This window comes from Anguilla anguilla, chromosome 14 (assembly GCF_013347855.1).
Source record: "Anguilla anguilla isolate fAngAng1 chromosome 14, fAngAng1.pri, whole genome shotgun sequence".
Classification (NCBI taxonomy): Eukaryota; Metazoa; Chordata; class Actinopteri; order Anguilliformes; family Anguillidae; genus Anguilla; species Anguilla anguilla.
The window spans coordinates 26,532,771-26,550,393 of record NC_049214.1 but is presented as its reverse complement, the minus strand read 5'-3'; the positions used below and the strand labels follow the sequence as shown (position 1 = coordinate 26,550,393).

General features: G+C 42.9%; 2 protein-coding genes across 4 annotated transcripts; one reads left to right on the top strand and one right to left on the bottom strand.

Annotated features, from left to right (window-relative positions):
• The first annotated feature begins 271 nt into the window (after nucleotides 1–271).
• Nucleotides 272–8,914, top strand: nadk2 (NAD kinase 2, mitochondrial). 3 transcript variants are annotated; one of them, XM_035392095.1, is made up of 13 exons: nucleotides 272–341; nucleotides 1,236–1,434; nucleotides 2,807–2,895; nucleotides 3,011–3,099; nucleotides 3,455–3,536; nucleotides 4,047–4,130; nucleotides 4,657–4,793; nucleotides 5,436–5,529; nucleotides 5,624–5,719; nucleotides 5,869–5,924; nucleotides 6,047–6,100; nucleotides 6,759–6,882; nucleotides 7,590–8,914. In XM_035392095.1, exons 2-13 carry the CDS (start codon nucleotides 1,291–1,293, stop codon nucleotides 7,726–7,728), a joined length of 1,188 nt encoding a protein of 395 aa, XP_035247986.1. In that variant the 5' UTR covers nucleotides 272–341; nucleotides 1,236–1,290; the 3' UTR covers nucleotides 7,729–8,914. The 3 variants fall into 3 exon arrangements, with proteins under 3 accessions (XP_035247986.1, XP_035247984.1, XP_035247985.1); XM_035392094.1 differs by having other exon boundaries at nucleotides 309–357; XM_035392093.1 differs by having other exon boundaries at nucleotides 294–1,434.
• Nucleotides 8,915–9,933: 1,019 nt separating this feature from the next.
• Nucleotides 9,934–16,524, bottom strand: skp2 (S-phase kinase-associated protein 2, E3 ubiquitin protein ligase). Its single transcript, XM_035389938.1, has 10 exons — nucleotides 16,320–16,524; nucleotides 15,028–15,272; nucleotides 14,249–14,360; nucleotides 13,570–13,713; nucleotides 13,347–13,481; nucleotides 13,085–13,183; nucleotides 12,583–12,710; nucleotides 12,436–12,487; nucleotides 11,914–12,021; nucleotides 9,934–11,467 (listed from the first exon to the last, which is right to left on the bottom strand). The coding sequence occupies exons 2-10, from the start codon at nucleotides 15,224–15,226 to the stop codon at nucleotides 11,266–11,268; spliced, it is 1,179 nt and encodes a 392-aa protein (XP_035245829.1). The 5' UTR covers nucleotides 15,227–15,272; nucleotides 16,320–16,524; the 3' UTR covers nucleotides 9,934–11,265.
• Between the last annotated feature and the right edge of the window lie 1,099 nt (nucleotides 16,525–17,623).

Here is a 17,623-nt window from a genome sequence, read left to right as displayed (position 1 = left end):
CAGACTAAGATTAGGACAGTCGATTGAATAAATTTTATTTGATAGGGAAACATCCAACATGAATTAGTGATTATTGGCCGAAAATTGAAACAGTTGATAGAGTTTGGGCAATATGAGAATAAAAGAAAAGTTGAAAAACTGAGAAAATGGAAAAGGGGAAATGAACAGATGAAGTTTCAGATTTTTGTTTTCTTAATGAACAGGATTTAGTTCTTACCTGTCTCTGAACTACACTCCAGTACTGTAGGTGGCGGCAACGGACCATTAATATGATTATCCCAATCGCCATAAAACACCAAAGAAGATGAAGAGGCTACGTGATTTAAAGATGGCGGATGCGTGTACGTGATCTATGATGTGTGTGTACTGGAACTTGTGTTTTCCAACTAATTTAGCTTCGTAAAGAGAATCACGTTCTTAAAAGTGAAGCAAGCTCGCTGATTAAAGAACCGCAAAATATATCTCCATCACATTGCATGGGGAAACAAGTCGATAAATGTTGAGCTTATCTAGCTAGTTAACGTTAGCCAGCTAACGTTAGCTAGCTAGTTGTTTATTTAGATAATGCACTTTGGTGCTGGCTAACTACAGTTTTGACAAGTAAACTAACCTTAGCTGACACATGCGGAGGACGTGGGTCTGTCTGACTTTGAAGTCTGAGAACCTAGCGAATTAGGAAAAATTCAGTTGTACGTTCGGCTCATCTGGCTAACGACAGGTCATCCAAGTTCAGTCATTGTGAATTTCTCCTTGGAACAAACCAATATAGTTCTCGCTGAACAAGTCGGTTCCCTGCCAGGCTAGTTAGCTGCTTTGACTGAATTTGACTTGTAGCTGTTTGCTAGCAGCCTGTTCATTTATTAGCGTACTGTTATGTAGTTGGCTAGTTAACGAGATCGTTAGAGAACTCGGAACTACTATTTTGAAAACACGACTATTTATAAATCAGTACAGCTAGCTAGTTAAATAACTGTTGAGGAGTTGGTTATTTATTTTCCACCATGCGCGTTTCATATTAGCTGCTAGCTAATAGTACCCCCAGATTTAGACAGGTCAATTTTGTAAAGGCGCATTACCTAATTTGACGTATCCTACATAAACCACCAGATTATTAGCTAATTTACTTTTAGGTCAACTCAACAGTTAGCCTAGCTTGTTGGGGTCACTGTTGTTCTAATAGCAATGGTTGCTTTTTCAGTCATGGGAAGGTTACTGAATTGCGTGTGCTTTGGCAGTACAACTGTCACATTTATTACAGGACGACCTGTTAGCTGTCGTTCTAAAATTCAGATGGGAATCCGTAACATCGTGTCGCATTCTGGAGCTGGGTTTATGCCCGCTAAAGTTGCCGTGGTCACCAAAACTACGAGGTATGAATTTGAACAGCAAAGATATCGCTTCGCGGAGCTCTCCGAAGAAGATCTGAAGCACCTGGTAAGCGTGGTAATCCGTTGTAAAATCGATTATTATGAATATCACAGGATGCAAAAAAATTATAAGGATGTCATTAGTTCAATTGTATTCTGTCAGTGAACACTGCGGTCAAGCTATCCGCTCAAATTCGTGTACGCGTCTACACTGTGGATATTGGTAGTCCGATAGATAGTCTTATCTACAGAACTGTTTGTGGTCTTAGCACTTGGTTGGGGAAGAGCGATTTCTCGCCCAGACGCCTGATAAAATTTACGGTTCCATCCTTTTGACGTAGCAAGAATGAAACCATTTGACATAGTTTATATATATATATATAACTAACTAACTAATTAATTAATTAAAAAATGATTACATTTGTTATACTGTATCACATTAAGTAGCCCACACATACATAAATTTGTACTACCAGGCTCGAACACTAAAAATGAACATGTTTTAACGCAGCGATTGAAGAAATTACCAATTAATCAAATTGTGTGACGTTAAGATTTACACATAATTAGTCCACGCTTTCTCTAGATTTGCATTGACAAAGGTCCAGACTATGGATACTACATAAAATGTTTTTCTGTACCATTTTGGTGGTAGGAATATTGAACGTCATTATAACTGTAAATAGGCAGGCTTGCAGTGCCCTCCAAAAGTATGGTACCAGGAGTGATTTATTTTCGCGATATGCTTAAAGCCTTTTGATTTGAAATCAAAATATTAATGAGACAAATATACAATCAGCTATTTTTTCAATGGGGGGACTCATCACGAAAACAGCTGTTTCTATGAAATTGGTACAGCAAATGGGCTTCATATTTGGTATGCATGTATTTTGGGCCTTACTCATCACAAATTATATGAAAGCGGGGACTAGTCATGGAAATTTCATGTGTAATGGAATCTTAAAGATAGGGATGTTATATATGCTCATATAGCTATACTGAAATGAAAGGCATGTCTGCAAAATGTTACAGTAAAACATTGTCACATTTGTTATGCATATATTCTGGGTCTTGTTTGTTGGAAATTCAGTGAAAGTGTAGACTAATTTTGAATAAATTTTATTCAATATGCTTTCAAACTTTTGTCATATATGCCTGGAGGCGTTAAGTGGCAATCTCTGCATTGGCCAGAAGAACATGAAACTTCTCATTTAACAGGCTTCTTGGCCGGAAATTGTTCTGTCATTTGTCAAATCATCCAGAAATGTGTGGAAACTGATTTGGCATTGAGTTTATTTGAAGCGTGCGATAATCTGAAATTCCATAGTCAGTAATAACGGAAATAAACAATTCCATCTCTCATTTTTATTTTACCGCCTCCCGTTTCCCTCTTTGTATCTCTCCATTTACCTCCGTCCTTCCCGTGTCTGCTGCCATAGCTTGCCATGAAAGGCTCCAGTTACAGCGGACTGCTCGAGCGACACAACATCCACACGCGCAGCGTGGAACACATCGTGGACAGCCTGAAGTAAGTTAGCCGTTCGTAACGGACGCGCTCATTTTAAATATGCGATGCGATGCTTACCGTGCAGGCGAGGTACTTGGTAAGCATGTGAACGTCTTCGTCCGTCTGCTGTCCTCAGGAAAGAAGGTGTGGAAGTGCGCGTGATGCGGAGAGGGGAGTACAACGAGGAGACGGTTCGGTGGGCGGACGCCATCATCTCTGCAGGAGGTAACGGCTCCACTTCCTTTCCTTTCCAGACACTAGAGAGGAAGCATCTAGTGCAGGGGTTCTACTAGGGTTCTCTGGTTTTTGTTGTTAGACTACGTTTGATTTATCGGTTAAAGTGTTTTATTACAGCTAACTCGCCTCATCTGCTTTCAGTTCAATTCAGTTCAGTTTTATTTGCATAGCTCTTTTTATAGAGACACTGTCGCAAAGATGATGGGGATGGACATGCTTAGCACCAATGTGCCTCTTCCTGTGATCTGAAAGGGGTTTTACAGGCATATTCATCTGTGAAACGGGGACAGATTTGGGAGTGGGAAGTGAATGTTTAATATTAACGCACCGTCTGCTTTGGCAGGTGATGGCACTATGCTGCTTGTGGCCAGTAAAGTGTTTGATAAAGACAAACCTGTTGTGGGAGTCAACACGGATCCTGAGAGGTAAGAAGCTCTTTCACAGTTCAGATCTAGATTTGTGGGGACTTCTGCACCTCGTTGACTTTACCAACACATTTGTCGAGTGAGAAACCTATGAGACTATATGGGTCATTCGTTTCATGTAAATATTGTACATGTTTTTGCGTATCTTGGGTGTCTACTCAGCATGTAAATAAAAAATTTCAATGTTCACATTTAATTTTTTATGTTAATTTTGGGAGCACGTAGAACGCTTTTGAGAATAAGAAAGAAATCTGTCCCACCTGGATTTTGTGGATTTCTGTGCAATCTGTCAGGTAGAAATATGGTTTTGTGGATCAGTTTTATGCTATTTCTAATTCTGTGACTCCTGGAATTGGGTGGCTTGGCTTATATTGCATAAGATCACATATTGACATAAAATCAAAAGTTTGGCTTTCGTTGCTTGTTTTTTATTTTTATATCTTTTTACTTGGGCTCTGTTGTAGTGTTTTAGTGTGATGATGTTTCCTCTGCCCTCCATTATGTGTGAAGGTCAGAAGGACACCTGTGCCTACCTGTCCGCTACACACATTCCTTCCCCGAAGCACTGCAGAAATTCAGGATGGGAGATTTCAGGTGGGTCACGCTCTTACACTGATTGATGGGATCCCGATTTTAACCATTGGTCCATGGTGGAGTGAGAACACAGCCAAAACAGAGAGACGATTGGTCAGAGCTGGAAAGCATAACGGCATCACGAGTCACAGGTTGCAAACGGCAATAGTTTACCCTAGATAATTACTGGTTAATTTTTTTTGTGACAAAATGCCATTATTTTTACTGCTAATTTACTACTTCATTTCAAGCATAAAGGGATTTTTACACTGTAGCTTTTCATGTCTTTTTTCCCAAGTCTCTTAAAGATTTCTTGCTGCATCAGTGGGCATTACATTACAGGCATTTTGCAGACGCTCTTTTCCAGAGCGACTTACACAACTTTTTACATAGCATTTACATTGCATCCATTTATACAGCTGGATATATAGACTTCTGAAGCAATGCAGGTTAAGTACCTTGCTCAGGGGTACAACCGCAGTGTCCTACCTACCCAGGAATAGAGCCTGAGCCCAGCTCCTTACCCGTTATGCTACCCTGCCTCCAGGTGGCAGTGGCGGCAGCGCATCCGCGTGCACTTGGAGGGGACGGGGATCAACCCCTCCCCGGCGGACCTGCACGAGCAGCAGCTGAGCCTGGAGCAGCACAACACGTTCCACCGCATCATCGCCGGCGACCAGCGAAGTACTAATCCCGCCCCTTCCCCACCCCCTCACCACCTCACAGGCCTGCGCCGCGAAACCCCGCCCTCTTTCCGTCTGTCTCGTAACAGGCCGCCGAACACTTTAATAACCCCTCCGCTGCGGGGTCATTAAAATGTTCAGCGGCCTGTTGGATGAGGCCGTTTATTAAATATTCTGACCGGAATGTTATCCTTTGGTCTTTGGTAAGCGGGTTTTAAGACCCTTGTCTCATAATTGTTTTCTTTCCCCTGACTGCAAACCACTTCCTGAAGACCTGCTAGAACTGGGCGGCTTTAGTAAAGACGGGCCAAGCTTGGTTAGCTTGGTGCTGTGCGGTTAGCCAGGCTTGGTACTTGGATGGTAGGCCTCACAGGAAAACTGATTTACTTTTGAAGTGCTGCCGACAGGTCTGAAAGAGACTAATTATTTTGTAATTCAACCGGTTTATTAGTGACCAGTTACTGACACTGCTCAGCAAAGTTGATGAAGTATTGATGTAGACAATTCCCAATTGGCTCTACACTTAATGAATTGGAGCCATATAGTTATATTGCTGTAAAGATGTGATTGGGATTCACAATTTGCATACTGGTCTACTTAATATTTTTTGACGAGTGTGTTGTTTACTATGCTTGTTTCCAAGGGCCAGGTGCTGAAAACTACAGCGTCTCCGGCCCCCTCCTGCTCCCGGTTCGAGGGCTGAATGAGATCTTCATTGGGGAGTCTCTGTCCTCCAGGTGCGTTTATGAGCGCCTGACGTCCCCGCGAATCGTTTCTTCGTTTCCGCGTTTTAGTGGCGGGCTCACCCGTCTCACCCTGCTCGCTTCGCAGGGCGTCGTACTACGAGATCTCCGTGGACGACGGACCGTGGGAGAAGCAGAAGAGCTCCGGGCTGAACGTCTGCACCGGAACCGGATCCAAAGCCTGGTACTTTGAGGCGCCGCGGGCGCGGGCGTTCGTAAAACCGAAAAATGGCCGGCGGCCATTAAGGTGGCGAATGGAAGAGCCGCGGGTAGCGTGGGAGACGTCCGCGCATTCGCTCACCGCTCGCGTTTTGTTTTTGTTGTTTTGCGCAGGTCTTACAATATTAACAAGCTGGTCGACCAGGCTGTGGAGGACATCCTGAAGATAGGTACGCTTGGAGTAACTTGTCTGTATTACCCCAGACTGAGGAGGATGAAGGATATTATGACTCATCTGTACATCTCACTGATACATTAGTACATTATATAAACATTTATATCTTCTCCATAGGTAAAGCACAAAATGGCCTATCTGTTCCACTGGATAAGGATCTTGTTGAAAAGTGTGAGTATTCTATTGCTCTCCTTTCTTTACATTAGTATTTAGTATCTAACGGTAGCATTTTATTGGTGGAATTTTGCTATCCAAACATACGATTGGTGGATACATGCAATTCATATTCATTGTTTGTGCTAAGCTTCCCGGAATGCATCACGCACATATACGTGAGAAGCAGAGGACTCGAGTGACCAATCGTGTCACGCATTAGGACAACGCGTGAATATTAACACGTCTTCTCAAAGCGATAGTCATCAGAGCACTGTCAAACTTCTCCTTCGCTTTGCAATGTAGCCTGTGATCGAGAGCGTGATGCTGCGACCAAAATCAAGATACTTAGAAACAGCCACCTTTCTGAAGCACCATTCTACATTATGATAAAGGTGTAGCTGTTGCTCATGATCAAAGATCGTCTTGCATGAACAAAATACCATGACATCAAATGGATGGCAAAATAATCCAGATTTTTTCTGATTGATTCCAGTCAGTCTGGTATGAATTTGACTGAATGTTTTGTCAGATGCAAATCTAGGAAACGGATTAAAAACTGATATTTCATACTGTACAGTGCCTGTGTAATCCCTACGATTGCTTTCATTCATGATTGTAAATTTTAATATTTAAGTGTGGTGACATTTGTTCTGGAAATTTTAAATTTTTTTAGTGACCAAGGAGTACAACCAGTCGCTGATCTTTGACCCGGAGGACTGCAGAATGTTCTTCAGCATCCGAGAGCCCATCACCAACAGAGTTTACTCCTGCAGCCTCCAGCGAGGGTTCGCCAGCAAGTGAGTGGGGTCGGCCATTTTGGCTCACGGCCCGGAATTAAATCAGCGGCCCTGCCGCCGTAGGACGGGTTTGACGAGCCCCGCGGCGCGGCGTAATTAGCTTCAGAGCCGCTCTGGGAGGGCGAACAGAGACGCCGGCTCTCCACAGAGGGGCCTCTGGGAGCAGCCGGGGGAGGGAGGATTTGAGATGATGGGTAATTAGTGAAACCTTCACAAAACATCAAGACATAAGTAATGATTCAGCTAAATAAATAACACAAAACAAGCGATTTGTAGTATATAAAATAATAGCCTTTTTACTTTCTGTAGATGTCTCACTCTCATATGTTTGCTATGAATGGGTAAAAGGAAATAGGATTTTTGGTTTGTGAATATTTGAGGATTACTACAAAGGCTAATAAACAATAGTCCCTTTTATGGGGTTAAATGGAATAAGCTAACCGCATTGGATGTGTACAACTGGAGTTGTGATGATGGCAGGAAGACAGATTATCATGTCTCCTGTGGGTGGGGCGGGAGAGGGAATACTTCCATGGACAACGGGGGCCTTTGGGGCAAAAGGTTGTGGACCTAGGGGCAAAAAAATACCGAGGGCAAAAAGGTTGAGAACCTATGCAGAAGTACTGGGAGTCAACGTATCTAAGCATGGACATGCGTGTTAACGAATGTGTCCTTTGTGTGTGGTGTTTTGTGCGCGTTCTCGTCAGAGTGTGCATACGCTCGAGGTGCTGGGACGCCTGCATGGTGGTGGACGGGGGGACGTCCTTCGAATTCAACGACGGCGCCATAGCGACCATCACCATGAGCGAGGAGGACCAGCTCCGCACCGTGATCCTCACAGACTGACCCCTGACCCCTGACCCCTCAAACAGTTCCAGCCAACCCTGCCACCGGACCATGTCTGGCCAGCACTACGGGATGGGAGAGGAGAGCGCTGGGGGACGCCGGCTAGGACAAGAGAAACAGGACCTGGAGGTCAATTTGGGAAGATAAAGAAAGACCGTGACCAGGGTCTCCTGCTCCACCTCCTCCTCCTCCTCGTTTGGCCAGAGAAGTGATGACCTTATGTTTCTGTGCTGCAATTCATTTTTATTAGCTGTAAACAAAAGGGATTGATCTTTAGACTGTAGGCGATTTAGATTTTCTTGCTTTCGGTGGGCTCAATCAATTGCACTTCCATTTGAAGCAAACGCGTATAGCTTTATGCACCATGCTTGAGTTTGTTTTTATAGCGGCCATTTTGGCACAGCCGATTATGCAGATGGAGTGGAGATGAGTCTGTCGGTACATTTGTTACAGATGCCGCCACGCTGCTTGCATTAGCGCTGGTGGTTGTCATATACTGGATTGTACCAAAACTCCTGTACTTCCGCATCCTCAGGGAGATGGATTAATCTGGTCATTCACCCCCTGAAACCTGAGAAAAAATCCAGCCAGCACTGAACCTAATCAGCATATTGTGGGGACTGGGAAATATCTTTATGGCATGTAATTTGCAGAACTGTAAGTTACATGCATAGATTACATTCATTTGGCAGACACTTTTTGTACAGAGCAACTTGCAATATAAAGTGCTTGTCATCAGTATTTCTATTATAAATACTGAGGCCTGGTTTCAGGTATTAATCTGACTTGCAGCTAAAGGCAGAAGCTTTGGAATCAGCAAGAATCAGACGTGTGACCTGGGAAAGTCTAAATGAGGTACCACAGGTTATGGATATACAGACTGATTCTGGGGGAGGGCGGGGACAGGGTGGCAGGGGTTTGGAAGAAACGAGAGTTGATTTCTTCGTGACTTGGGCAAGCCCCGCCAAAGCTTTTGGGTGATGCTTATTGACGCAGAGTGCATAAGGCAAGCCTATTCAAACGCAATTCACTGTTACCTTCTTTTATTTGCTTTGTAGCAAGGGGAAACAATGCAGCCAAACTGCGCCTTTCATGTTACGGCAGATCATGTAGCAGTGTTTTAATGCTGAAAGCCTTTGTATACAGTGTTTGGATATTGAATTAAAAAGCTACCACAGATACCACACATTTCTGGCCTCTGTCCTGTACCTGGCAAGCTATTGTGTAGTAATTATGACCAAGGTCATGTTGTTTTCCTCAACCTTGTTTCTTAAGATGCATTCTATAGACTGTCCACCAGTTTTCTGTAGCCACTAAATTTGGATATGCAGGTCAAATTAAACTCCACAAAGTAATCATCGTCCGATAAAGATCTGAATATTGACACTTAAATTGTGAATGGGGAAACTTAAGAATGGACACGTCCTTTGTTGAGCTGAATAAATAGTAACTGACAATTTTGCCGTTGACCACACTCACAATGTCATGGCAGACGTCACAAGATATTTGTAGGCCCTTATGATAAGATGTACTTTGTTACACACGTGATCATTTTATATTTCAAGAGTAAATACTGCACCAACGTTAAGGAAACTGATCAGATGTTTTCTAAACTCACTTCCAAGCTGTACAGTAGGGACATATCTTGAGACACTCACCTGGGAGGAGCACTTACTCTAACAGCAATAGGCAAGCAAGGGATGCTCGTCCAATTCTCAGGGCAGAAATGAGGCATTGACATGCTTCTCATAATTCAACCACTTGCTCACTGTCTCTCATACTTCAAGCTCCGCCTCCACCTTTGTCCCACCTTCTCTGAGTTGATGCGATTGGTTAGAAAATATCAGATACTCCCTGAAAAGCAGGTTGGTCTTAAATACACTGCTTTCCGCAGGCATATACTGGGGAGGATTAAGTTGGGTAGGTGAGACTAGTGCACATTAGTACATTTGGTACATTAAAGCCAATAAGGTGTAAGATCACGTGATTAGAATGTTCTTAACTGAACATTCTAATGCTGATGTAAAAGTCAATACTGGCTACTCTTCAAAGGGTTAGCTGTAGTAACAAAACAAGAAAATAAAGTTTGCATACTAGTGTGCTCACCTTAAGGATCTGACAACAATTCTTTTCTCATTTGTTCAAATTCACTCAACATCTCTGATCAATAACCAGACCCCAGTTATTCCAATGCAACACAAGAAATGCTTAAAAAAAGAACATTTATTGCTGTCACATAGCAATTTCAACATTTTTACACTTTCAAACCTACTATTCACAGCATTATTTCCAAGATGGATTTACAAAATGATACAAACTTGTTTTCACGTTAAAAATTGCAACTTATTCAGACTTCATTAGGTTTGGAAAGTAAACTTAACCAGCTGAATAAAAAATTGTTTTTCAATGCCTTTATTAGCCTATTATGTAGATACATTACTTGATTTGAGAGAACAATTCCCTTTTAGCTAATTTTATCATTTTAAAATGCCACTTAAACCTGCCAAAAAAACGGTTAAAATACTAGTAAAACAGCCCAATTTAATAGTGAGTTTTTTTTAAAAGGAACATGTGATGCCTTTTATAATTCAAGGCAATCATAAGGCTAAACTTTGATCAGAAAACAGACCACAGTATCATCCAGTCTTTTTAACTGTTGGCTAAAACCACAGCCATTGGTGTGCCAGTGATTCACGGACTTGAATACCAATTTCCGATTGGACGTACTGGGCGGCGAGTCAACATACAAAACAACACACTGCACCCACGCCAATTAAGGGCTCCAGAAGGAAGGAAAACTTTCATTATCGCATACTTTAGCAGATGCCCTTACCAAGCATGACTTGGAGTGCAAACTAGCTAGTTAGCTAGCTCAGTGAGCCAACTTTACTCATCCTGTTACCTGATTATGATAGGGAAGATGTTTTATTGTTAAGTGACCTCAGGATCCATGCTGGGCTATGTCCAATTCACCTGATTGTCCGGGCCTGAATGTCTGTTTTTGGCTGAGAAAAACCTGAAAATTTTGTCACAATCACATCTGAAGGAACAAAAACAGGATGTTTATGTCGTTGGGTAACATGCCAATATAAAAAAGTTGCAGTACAACTTCAAGTATACCCTGTATATAAAATTTGCATGAAAACAAATCTGTCTTTGGAATGTTGTATTAGCAAGATGCTAATGAACCCAAAAGTAATGCTAATGAACCCAAAAGTAATGCTAATGAACCCAAAAGTAATGCTAATGAACCCAAAAGTAATGCTAATGAACCTAAAAGTAATGCTAATGAACCTAAAAGTGGTCGTCAGAGCCTCGATAAACAGGCCAAACAGCATTCTGTTCTAGGGAAGAAATGGCACAACAATGTTAAAACTTCGTGGCTCGTGGCCAATGCTAACATTTAAAACACATCAGACTGACACGAACGAAAACAAAGTGAACGGAACTGAAAAAAATATAACACTTTGAAACGAGTTTCCGCCGACCCGGCCGTTTGACGGACTGTTCCTCGCCCCCCCGCCAGCCCCTCGAAGGCTAGGGCCTGTAGACCAGCCGGCAGGGCGTCCCCCACATGGTGCGGTCCCTCTGGCCGGCGGGGGTGGGCCGGGCCACGCTGGAGAAGCAGCGGGTGTTGATCTGCACGTGCGGCAGGCCCTCGCTCAGGACGGGCATGTAGCTGCCTGGCACCAGGCCGAACACCTCCAGGGTCTTCAGCTCCGGAAGCTTCTCCAGACACCTTGGCCAGAGGAAGAGAAAACCACATTCAGCTCTCGAACAGAACACAAAATGCATAAATTAAAATAATGAATACAGACAGAAAAAAACTGTCAGACTCAGAGCATAAATTATATTACAGATTTTTCCAAAGCTTACTGTAATAAATAAAACTACATATATATATATAACAAATAAAAAATCTAACTCATGATAACTCAAACAGACAAATAGTCAAGATAGCGACTTTAATATCCATATAAACCTGCATCTCATTTGGCACATGAAAGCCCCCTTCAACCATTTGACGTGAGGTCTAGGAAATAACATGTCCTTGCATAGAAGAAATATAGCCATGTGCTAATTCAGCAAACACGTAGCGCCGTTCGATATTAACGTTCAGGCTTTACGTGCGGACGCGCCCGCGAGTGGGGGAGGAGCACGGGGAGAAAGGGCGGTTTAACTCACGTCAGCGCGGCCGGCTGGATCTGGTAGCAGCGGCTCAGGGCCAGGTCCTTCAGGGAGGAGAGCCGCCGCAGGACGGGGAAGCTGTCTGCCGTCACCTGAACGCTGTCGCTGCGGGGACAGGAGTATCAAAACCAGGCGCGTTCACTCTAGAGTATCTATTCGGACAATAAAATTACCTGCGTTTGGGCAGAAACCAGTAAGTGGGCGGAGCATACGCAGGAAGTTGTATAAACATGAGAAAATGCCGGTTGTTTAAAATTACCTGCGTTTGGGCAGGAACCAGGAAGTGGGTGGAGCATACGCAGGAAGTTGTATGAACGTGAGAAAATACCGGTTGTTTACTAGTGCGGTGTTTGTTTAGGCCAGAATTAGGCATTTTTCTGTTGTTTATAGAACATCCAGCTACTGGAGTTTTCGTCTTTCTATCCAAATGCAGGTAGTTTTGTTGCATAAACTGAAACAGGTACTGCACATCCCTGCCCACAGAGGCCTCCTCGAGACTTGTATTGCGCGATTCCTCACCTTAAATCTAGATGTGTGAGGTCCGGACATCGTGCCACCAGTGCTTTCAGGTCTGATGGAAGAGGAGAGAACAGCCATTTTACACTTCAGTACGACGACAAATGACGAACTGTGAGACCTCTGAAAGATATTCGCGTTCACACTCGCCTTCCATTGTGAAATTCTGTCTGTAGCCGCTGATGTTCAGCTGGGTAACACTGGAGGGAATATTTTCAACAACGGCCTTCACGTGACTGCTGTCGAAGTCACACCAAGACACGTTGAGCTCCTCCAGCCTACACAAAGGAGAAAAAAAATCAACAATGTTCCACAAAAAAACAAATCTATATCATATTTATTGAGCCTAATACATCGCCATAATATCCATAATATTACCCATAGCCATTTGCAGATTACAGAAGTTCAATGTCCACCTTCAAACCAGTTTTAAAACCAATAGTTTCTATTGGTTTCAAAACCGATATCTTTACAACATATGTGAATGGAGTTAAATCAATGTCAAGTTATCATCATAAATCCCAAAATCATAATGCTCTCCTATCAGCATGATCCGTATTCTTGGTTTTGAAAAACCTAAATGACTACATCAAATCCAAATTAATTCCAAAATCCCAAAAACTTCTTTAAAAAAACCAGGCCCCGAGCTCACCTCCTGCAGCACTGGAGCATGTCCCGGACGGACTGGGGCGATACTCCTGAGCAGCCGCACAGATTGAGCCTCGCCAGCTCGGCATTCTGGGACAGTGATCTGCAAGAGCGACCCCGCGATGAGACAGATGCGCCGGGGGGTGACGGACAGGTTAGACCGCTGATATTCAGTTCTCCGCACGACAATTGCATGAGCTAGGCAGGACATATCTCATTTAGTTTTTTTTTATTTTTTTATTTAAAAAGCTTAAATAGTCACTTACTGCATGATACTGTCTGACAGCACCAGCCCCTCCAGGCTGAGGTCCCGTAGCTGCTGGCAACGGGACAGGATGTCTTCTAAAACCGGGGTGCTGACGATGCAGCTCGACAGGTCCATGTGCTGGACGCGCAGGCGCCTGCGCAGAGCGAGGAGGTGCCCCCGTCACAAACCAGCACACAGACAAACGCGCGGACGCGCTACGACCACACAGCGACACCACTCACCGCGCGTTCGCCAAGGCGGGCTCCCCGATGCAGGCCCGGGGGCAGCGGAGCCCCACCGCGCCGGCCGGGAGCACCTGCCGCAGCGCCGCGTCCACCTGGGCCTTCCCCGCCAGGTCCACGCTGTGCCACAGCGACTCGTCGAACCTGGGAGACAAGCCGGCACAGCCGTTACCGCGGCGCCACGTACGGCGAACCCGTTCGGCGTTCATCGACCGCACAGACCCAGCGGGGTGCTTCACAAAGCTGGACCAGCAAAGTCAGGCCTAGTTCCAGCCCCAAATGATAATACCCCTGGGTCTTATTCTGTTTCATAATACCTCTTTAAGATTAATACGGTTGCGCTTGTGCCAACTGAAACCATGTGCCTGTATCAGGAAGCAGGATTACTTAGTTAGCTGGATAACTGCGCCGAGCGAAACCCGGAATCCTCCCAAAATCTGGAACACGGACTGAGGCAAAAAAAGAGGGGTTCCGGGTTTTACTTGCTGAGCTATCCTGCTAACTCAGTAATCCTGCTTCCTGATACAGGCCCCAGCTTGTTCATGACTAATGTGTGTGCAGGTATGTGATTTTTAATAATGGTAAGAATAGGAGATTGGGAGATCCAAATGAACTCCGGGAATGGCCATCCTGTCACGGGACGCCTGGGGATTAAATACGTTCATTAAGGCAAGCTCACGCCAAACGGTGCCACCGCTTGCAGACTCGAGATGTCGCCAAGAGGTCCTGGAGCGGGAGGCATGCCAGGATCCCCAGCAGAAGCTCATCAGGGAGACTGTCCCAGGACAGTCCTGTGAGGAGGACAGAGGACATGGTCAGTTACACTAAACAATGGTCACACACTTTGAATTTAGCACAAGTATCTTAGTAGAACGCTACTTACCAACCCACCAAGTTACAGTTAAAAGTTAGATAGCTAATTACAGCTATTGGGGCAATAGCGCCTTTCTGGTACTCTACACCATTATGAATACAGGGTGCACTGCCCTGTACAAGAACTTATCATTAGAATATGAAGTCCCCCCACCACTACTTTTACCAAGAAACTGTAAATTGTACCATTATCATAAAGTAAAAGAAAAATGATTGCTTATTAAAACAACACAAAAGGACTACTGATGCATTTAATATTCCTATCCAATAACATGTTTAAAATATCCATGTGCCATAACCTAAAGTTAGGCTGATATGTTTAGATGGAACAGAAGGTTAAAATTACACCCAACATGGGACCCACTTTACCTCCCACAACCCCAATTTCACACACACAAAATTACACACACGCACAACTAAACACACGTGCACACAACACATGACTACACACATACGCACAGCTATACACATGTACAACTACACACGTACGCAGACACACACAGACTACACGTACAGATACTCACACAAAACTACACACACACACAGCTACACACACACACGCACGCACACACAGCCCCCACTCACCTGTAGACTCCCTCCGTCTCCGTGGCCTCTTGGCCAGGACAAACTGCACCTCATTCTCCTTGCCCTTGGCGGTGACGCAGGGGTGTTTGTGAAGGGGGGAGCAGTGCTGGATCAGACCCTGAGGGGTGTTCTCATTGTCGACGCTCTCCTGAAAGGAGGCCCTCTTCTTCAAGTTTCTTTTTTGCGACAGGGTCAACATGGAGTCTTCCTGATTTTCAGACAGATGGGTCAGCTTCTGAAGGGGCCTATTTCAAACAATAAACACATAAAGTCAAGAGCCTAATTCTCACTCTCTCTCACGCAATTCAAAATTTCATTTAATATGAAAACAATATACAAATATGTCTGTCTCAAAACTTCTCAAATTGTACTGAACAGGAAAAGAGGGTATTCGTGTATTTGTCAGGGACCATATAGAATGCTTAACCTAAATGTTACTGCGTGATAAATATTATACCAGCATGAACCAAGGCTAATTTTCATCAGCAGTCCCTGGGCACGTTACAATCGACACGACACGACAGTACAAATGCAGATGGACATACAAAACAACAATATCAACAACACGCAATACGTTTTTCAAACTTATATTACAAATTGGCGTAAAATTCAGTTTAGGAGCAAAATTAAACATTAAACACTTAGAGTACCAACTGTTACAGCTCTTGATTTCTGTAGGGAGAGAATTCCAGCTGCTTTTCCTTTACAGAGAAAGCTGACTGACCAAATTTTGTGAGACGTAAGGGCACAGTATAATCACCCCTTGTTGTGGCTCCGATTAATCTGGTGGCGCAATCTAACCAGCATTTCAGTACCTGAAACTTTCTAGTCCGGTACTAACTTGCAGAATGCACACAAGACAGTTTCTGATGTTCTGATGTGTAAAGCTAGCTAGACACTGGGTTTGACCATTGTTGGTAATTGATGGTGATGATCAACTAGCGAGGGAACTAATTTACCGCCTTGAATAAGTTAGCAAACGTTAGCTATCGTTACTGTCCTGTTGTTAACATGCTCATGAGCAAGCCTGTTGGCTATCATTACATATTATAAAGTAAACTAATTATCTAACTTGAGTATTTTTGAGATAAATAATTCAGTTGAATGTTTTTCCAAAACCAGTTGACGATTGCGCTTTGCCATTAAATAACAAGCCACCAAACTCAGATTGTTTTCAGTTATTTCTGAACTACAGTTAGCTAACGTTAGATAGCGAATTTTAGCAACATTTAGTTCTACCAGTGTTCATGCCAAGCAATATGTGTTACAACCAACGCAAACTAGATACCTACCTCTCACCGGGCAATCCCAGATATTTTCTAAATTTAAAACGCTTAAACAAGTTTGTATTTAGCTAATGCACAAAATCCAAATCCTGGTCGCCCGCCTTTCCTCTTGAAGCCGGTTTTATTGGATTTTTTCTATAGGCTAGCTGGAGTAGAGGGCGCGTTTTTGTTTAAGCGACGAACAGCATGACCAGAAAACTCATGAGCACGAGTAATAAAAGGAAACTTCCGGTTTGAGCTTTTCCAAATTAAAAGTTAATGTAAGCGCAGCTCGTGCAATTTTCTGTGCATGTTTTTGGCAATTCTCCATCCTTCAAAGAAACATGATTTTTGTAATACATTTTAAATTTAAAAAAATTTTATTTGTACGATTTCTGCATTTTTTCCACAATTTTGAACAATTGAAAAGGTTAAATAAATGTCGGAAATTGACTTTACTCATTATTTTACAATGTAGAACATTATAAATACAAGTAACGTACATGTTACACTAAAAAGTACAATTTATGCATGTAGTTAATCAATGAGGGAAAACACGTCCAGCAGTGTTACAAATCACAAATGATTATATAGGAGTTTGTTTCATAAATTAATTTTCCTAACCTTCGTTAAACTGAGAAATTAATAAGTATCAGAATAATATATATCAGAATGTAATAGAGCGAGGCTGCTAGTTTCAAAGAACTTTTAGACTCTTTCTCGCGCTTATTATTTTGATAGAATTTTACCGGAAGTTTGTACCGAAAACTATCTACCAGGACGCAAGCTGTTGCAAACTTCATCAAAGATGGTGGTGGAAATCACAAGATTAATGTGTTATAATGCAAGTTGATGAAAATGAAGTTGCGGTCTTATTGTTGTCCGTTTGCGAATTCAGGGGATAATTTGAAGTCTTTATATGAATATTTACATAAATATTCAAGAACCATGCTGGTTGAGATTAGGTTTTAGATTATATAATGGCGTTTCAAGTGGCAGAAATAGAGACGTGACATTATTGTTAATCATTATTAACTAGTATTATTCAGAATTTGTGTTATTTCATGAATAACTCACATCAGGAAATTATGTAATTTAAATAAAATTCTGTTCTTATCACCATGAATTCTGCAGTAAAATAAAAGTGCATCCGACTCTTATGTATTGTATGAATGTTTCACTATAACGAATAGAAGAAACAATTAGCCTATTTAAACTGAGGCAGGATTTTATTCTTAAAATTTTGGGGGAAAATTAATAACTCGCTCATTTCACTTACAATTTAATCAGAAAAACAGTCGATAAGATGAGTCCTCTTTAGTCACAGATGT

Coding starts and splice junctions, on each gene's coding strand:
- nadk2 (XM_035392093.1), top strand. CDS start 1,183: ATGGTTGCTTTTTCAGTCATGGGAAGGTTACTGAATTGCGTGTGCTTT. Junction 2,896..3,010: donor CACATCGTGGACAGCCTGAA/GTAAGTTAGCCG, acceptor TGCTGTCCTCAG/GAAAGAAGGTGTGGAAGTGC. Junction 5,925..6,046: donor GGAGGACATCCTGAAGATAG/GTACGCTTGGAG, acceptor TCTTCTCCATAG/GTAAAGCACAAAATGGCCTA.
- skp2 (XM_035389938.1), bottom strand. CDS start 15,226: ATGTTGACCCTGTCGCAAAAAAGAAACTTGAAGAAGAGGGCCTCCTTT. Junction 14,361..15,027: donor GAGACGGAGGGAGTCTACAG/GTGAGTGGGGGC, acceptor TCCTCCTCACAG/GACTGTCCTGGGACAGTCTC. Junction 13,482..13,569: donor CCCGCCTTGGCGAACGCGCG/GTGAGTGGTGTC, acceptor CGCTCTGCGCAG/GCGCCTGCGCGTCCAGCACA.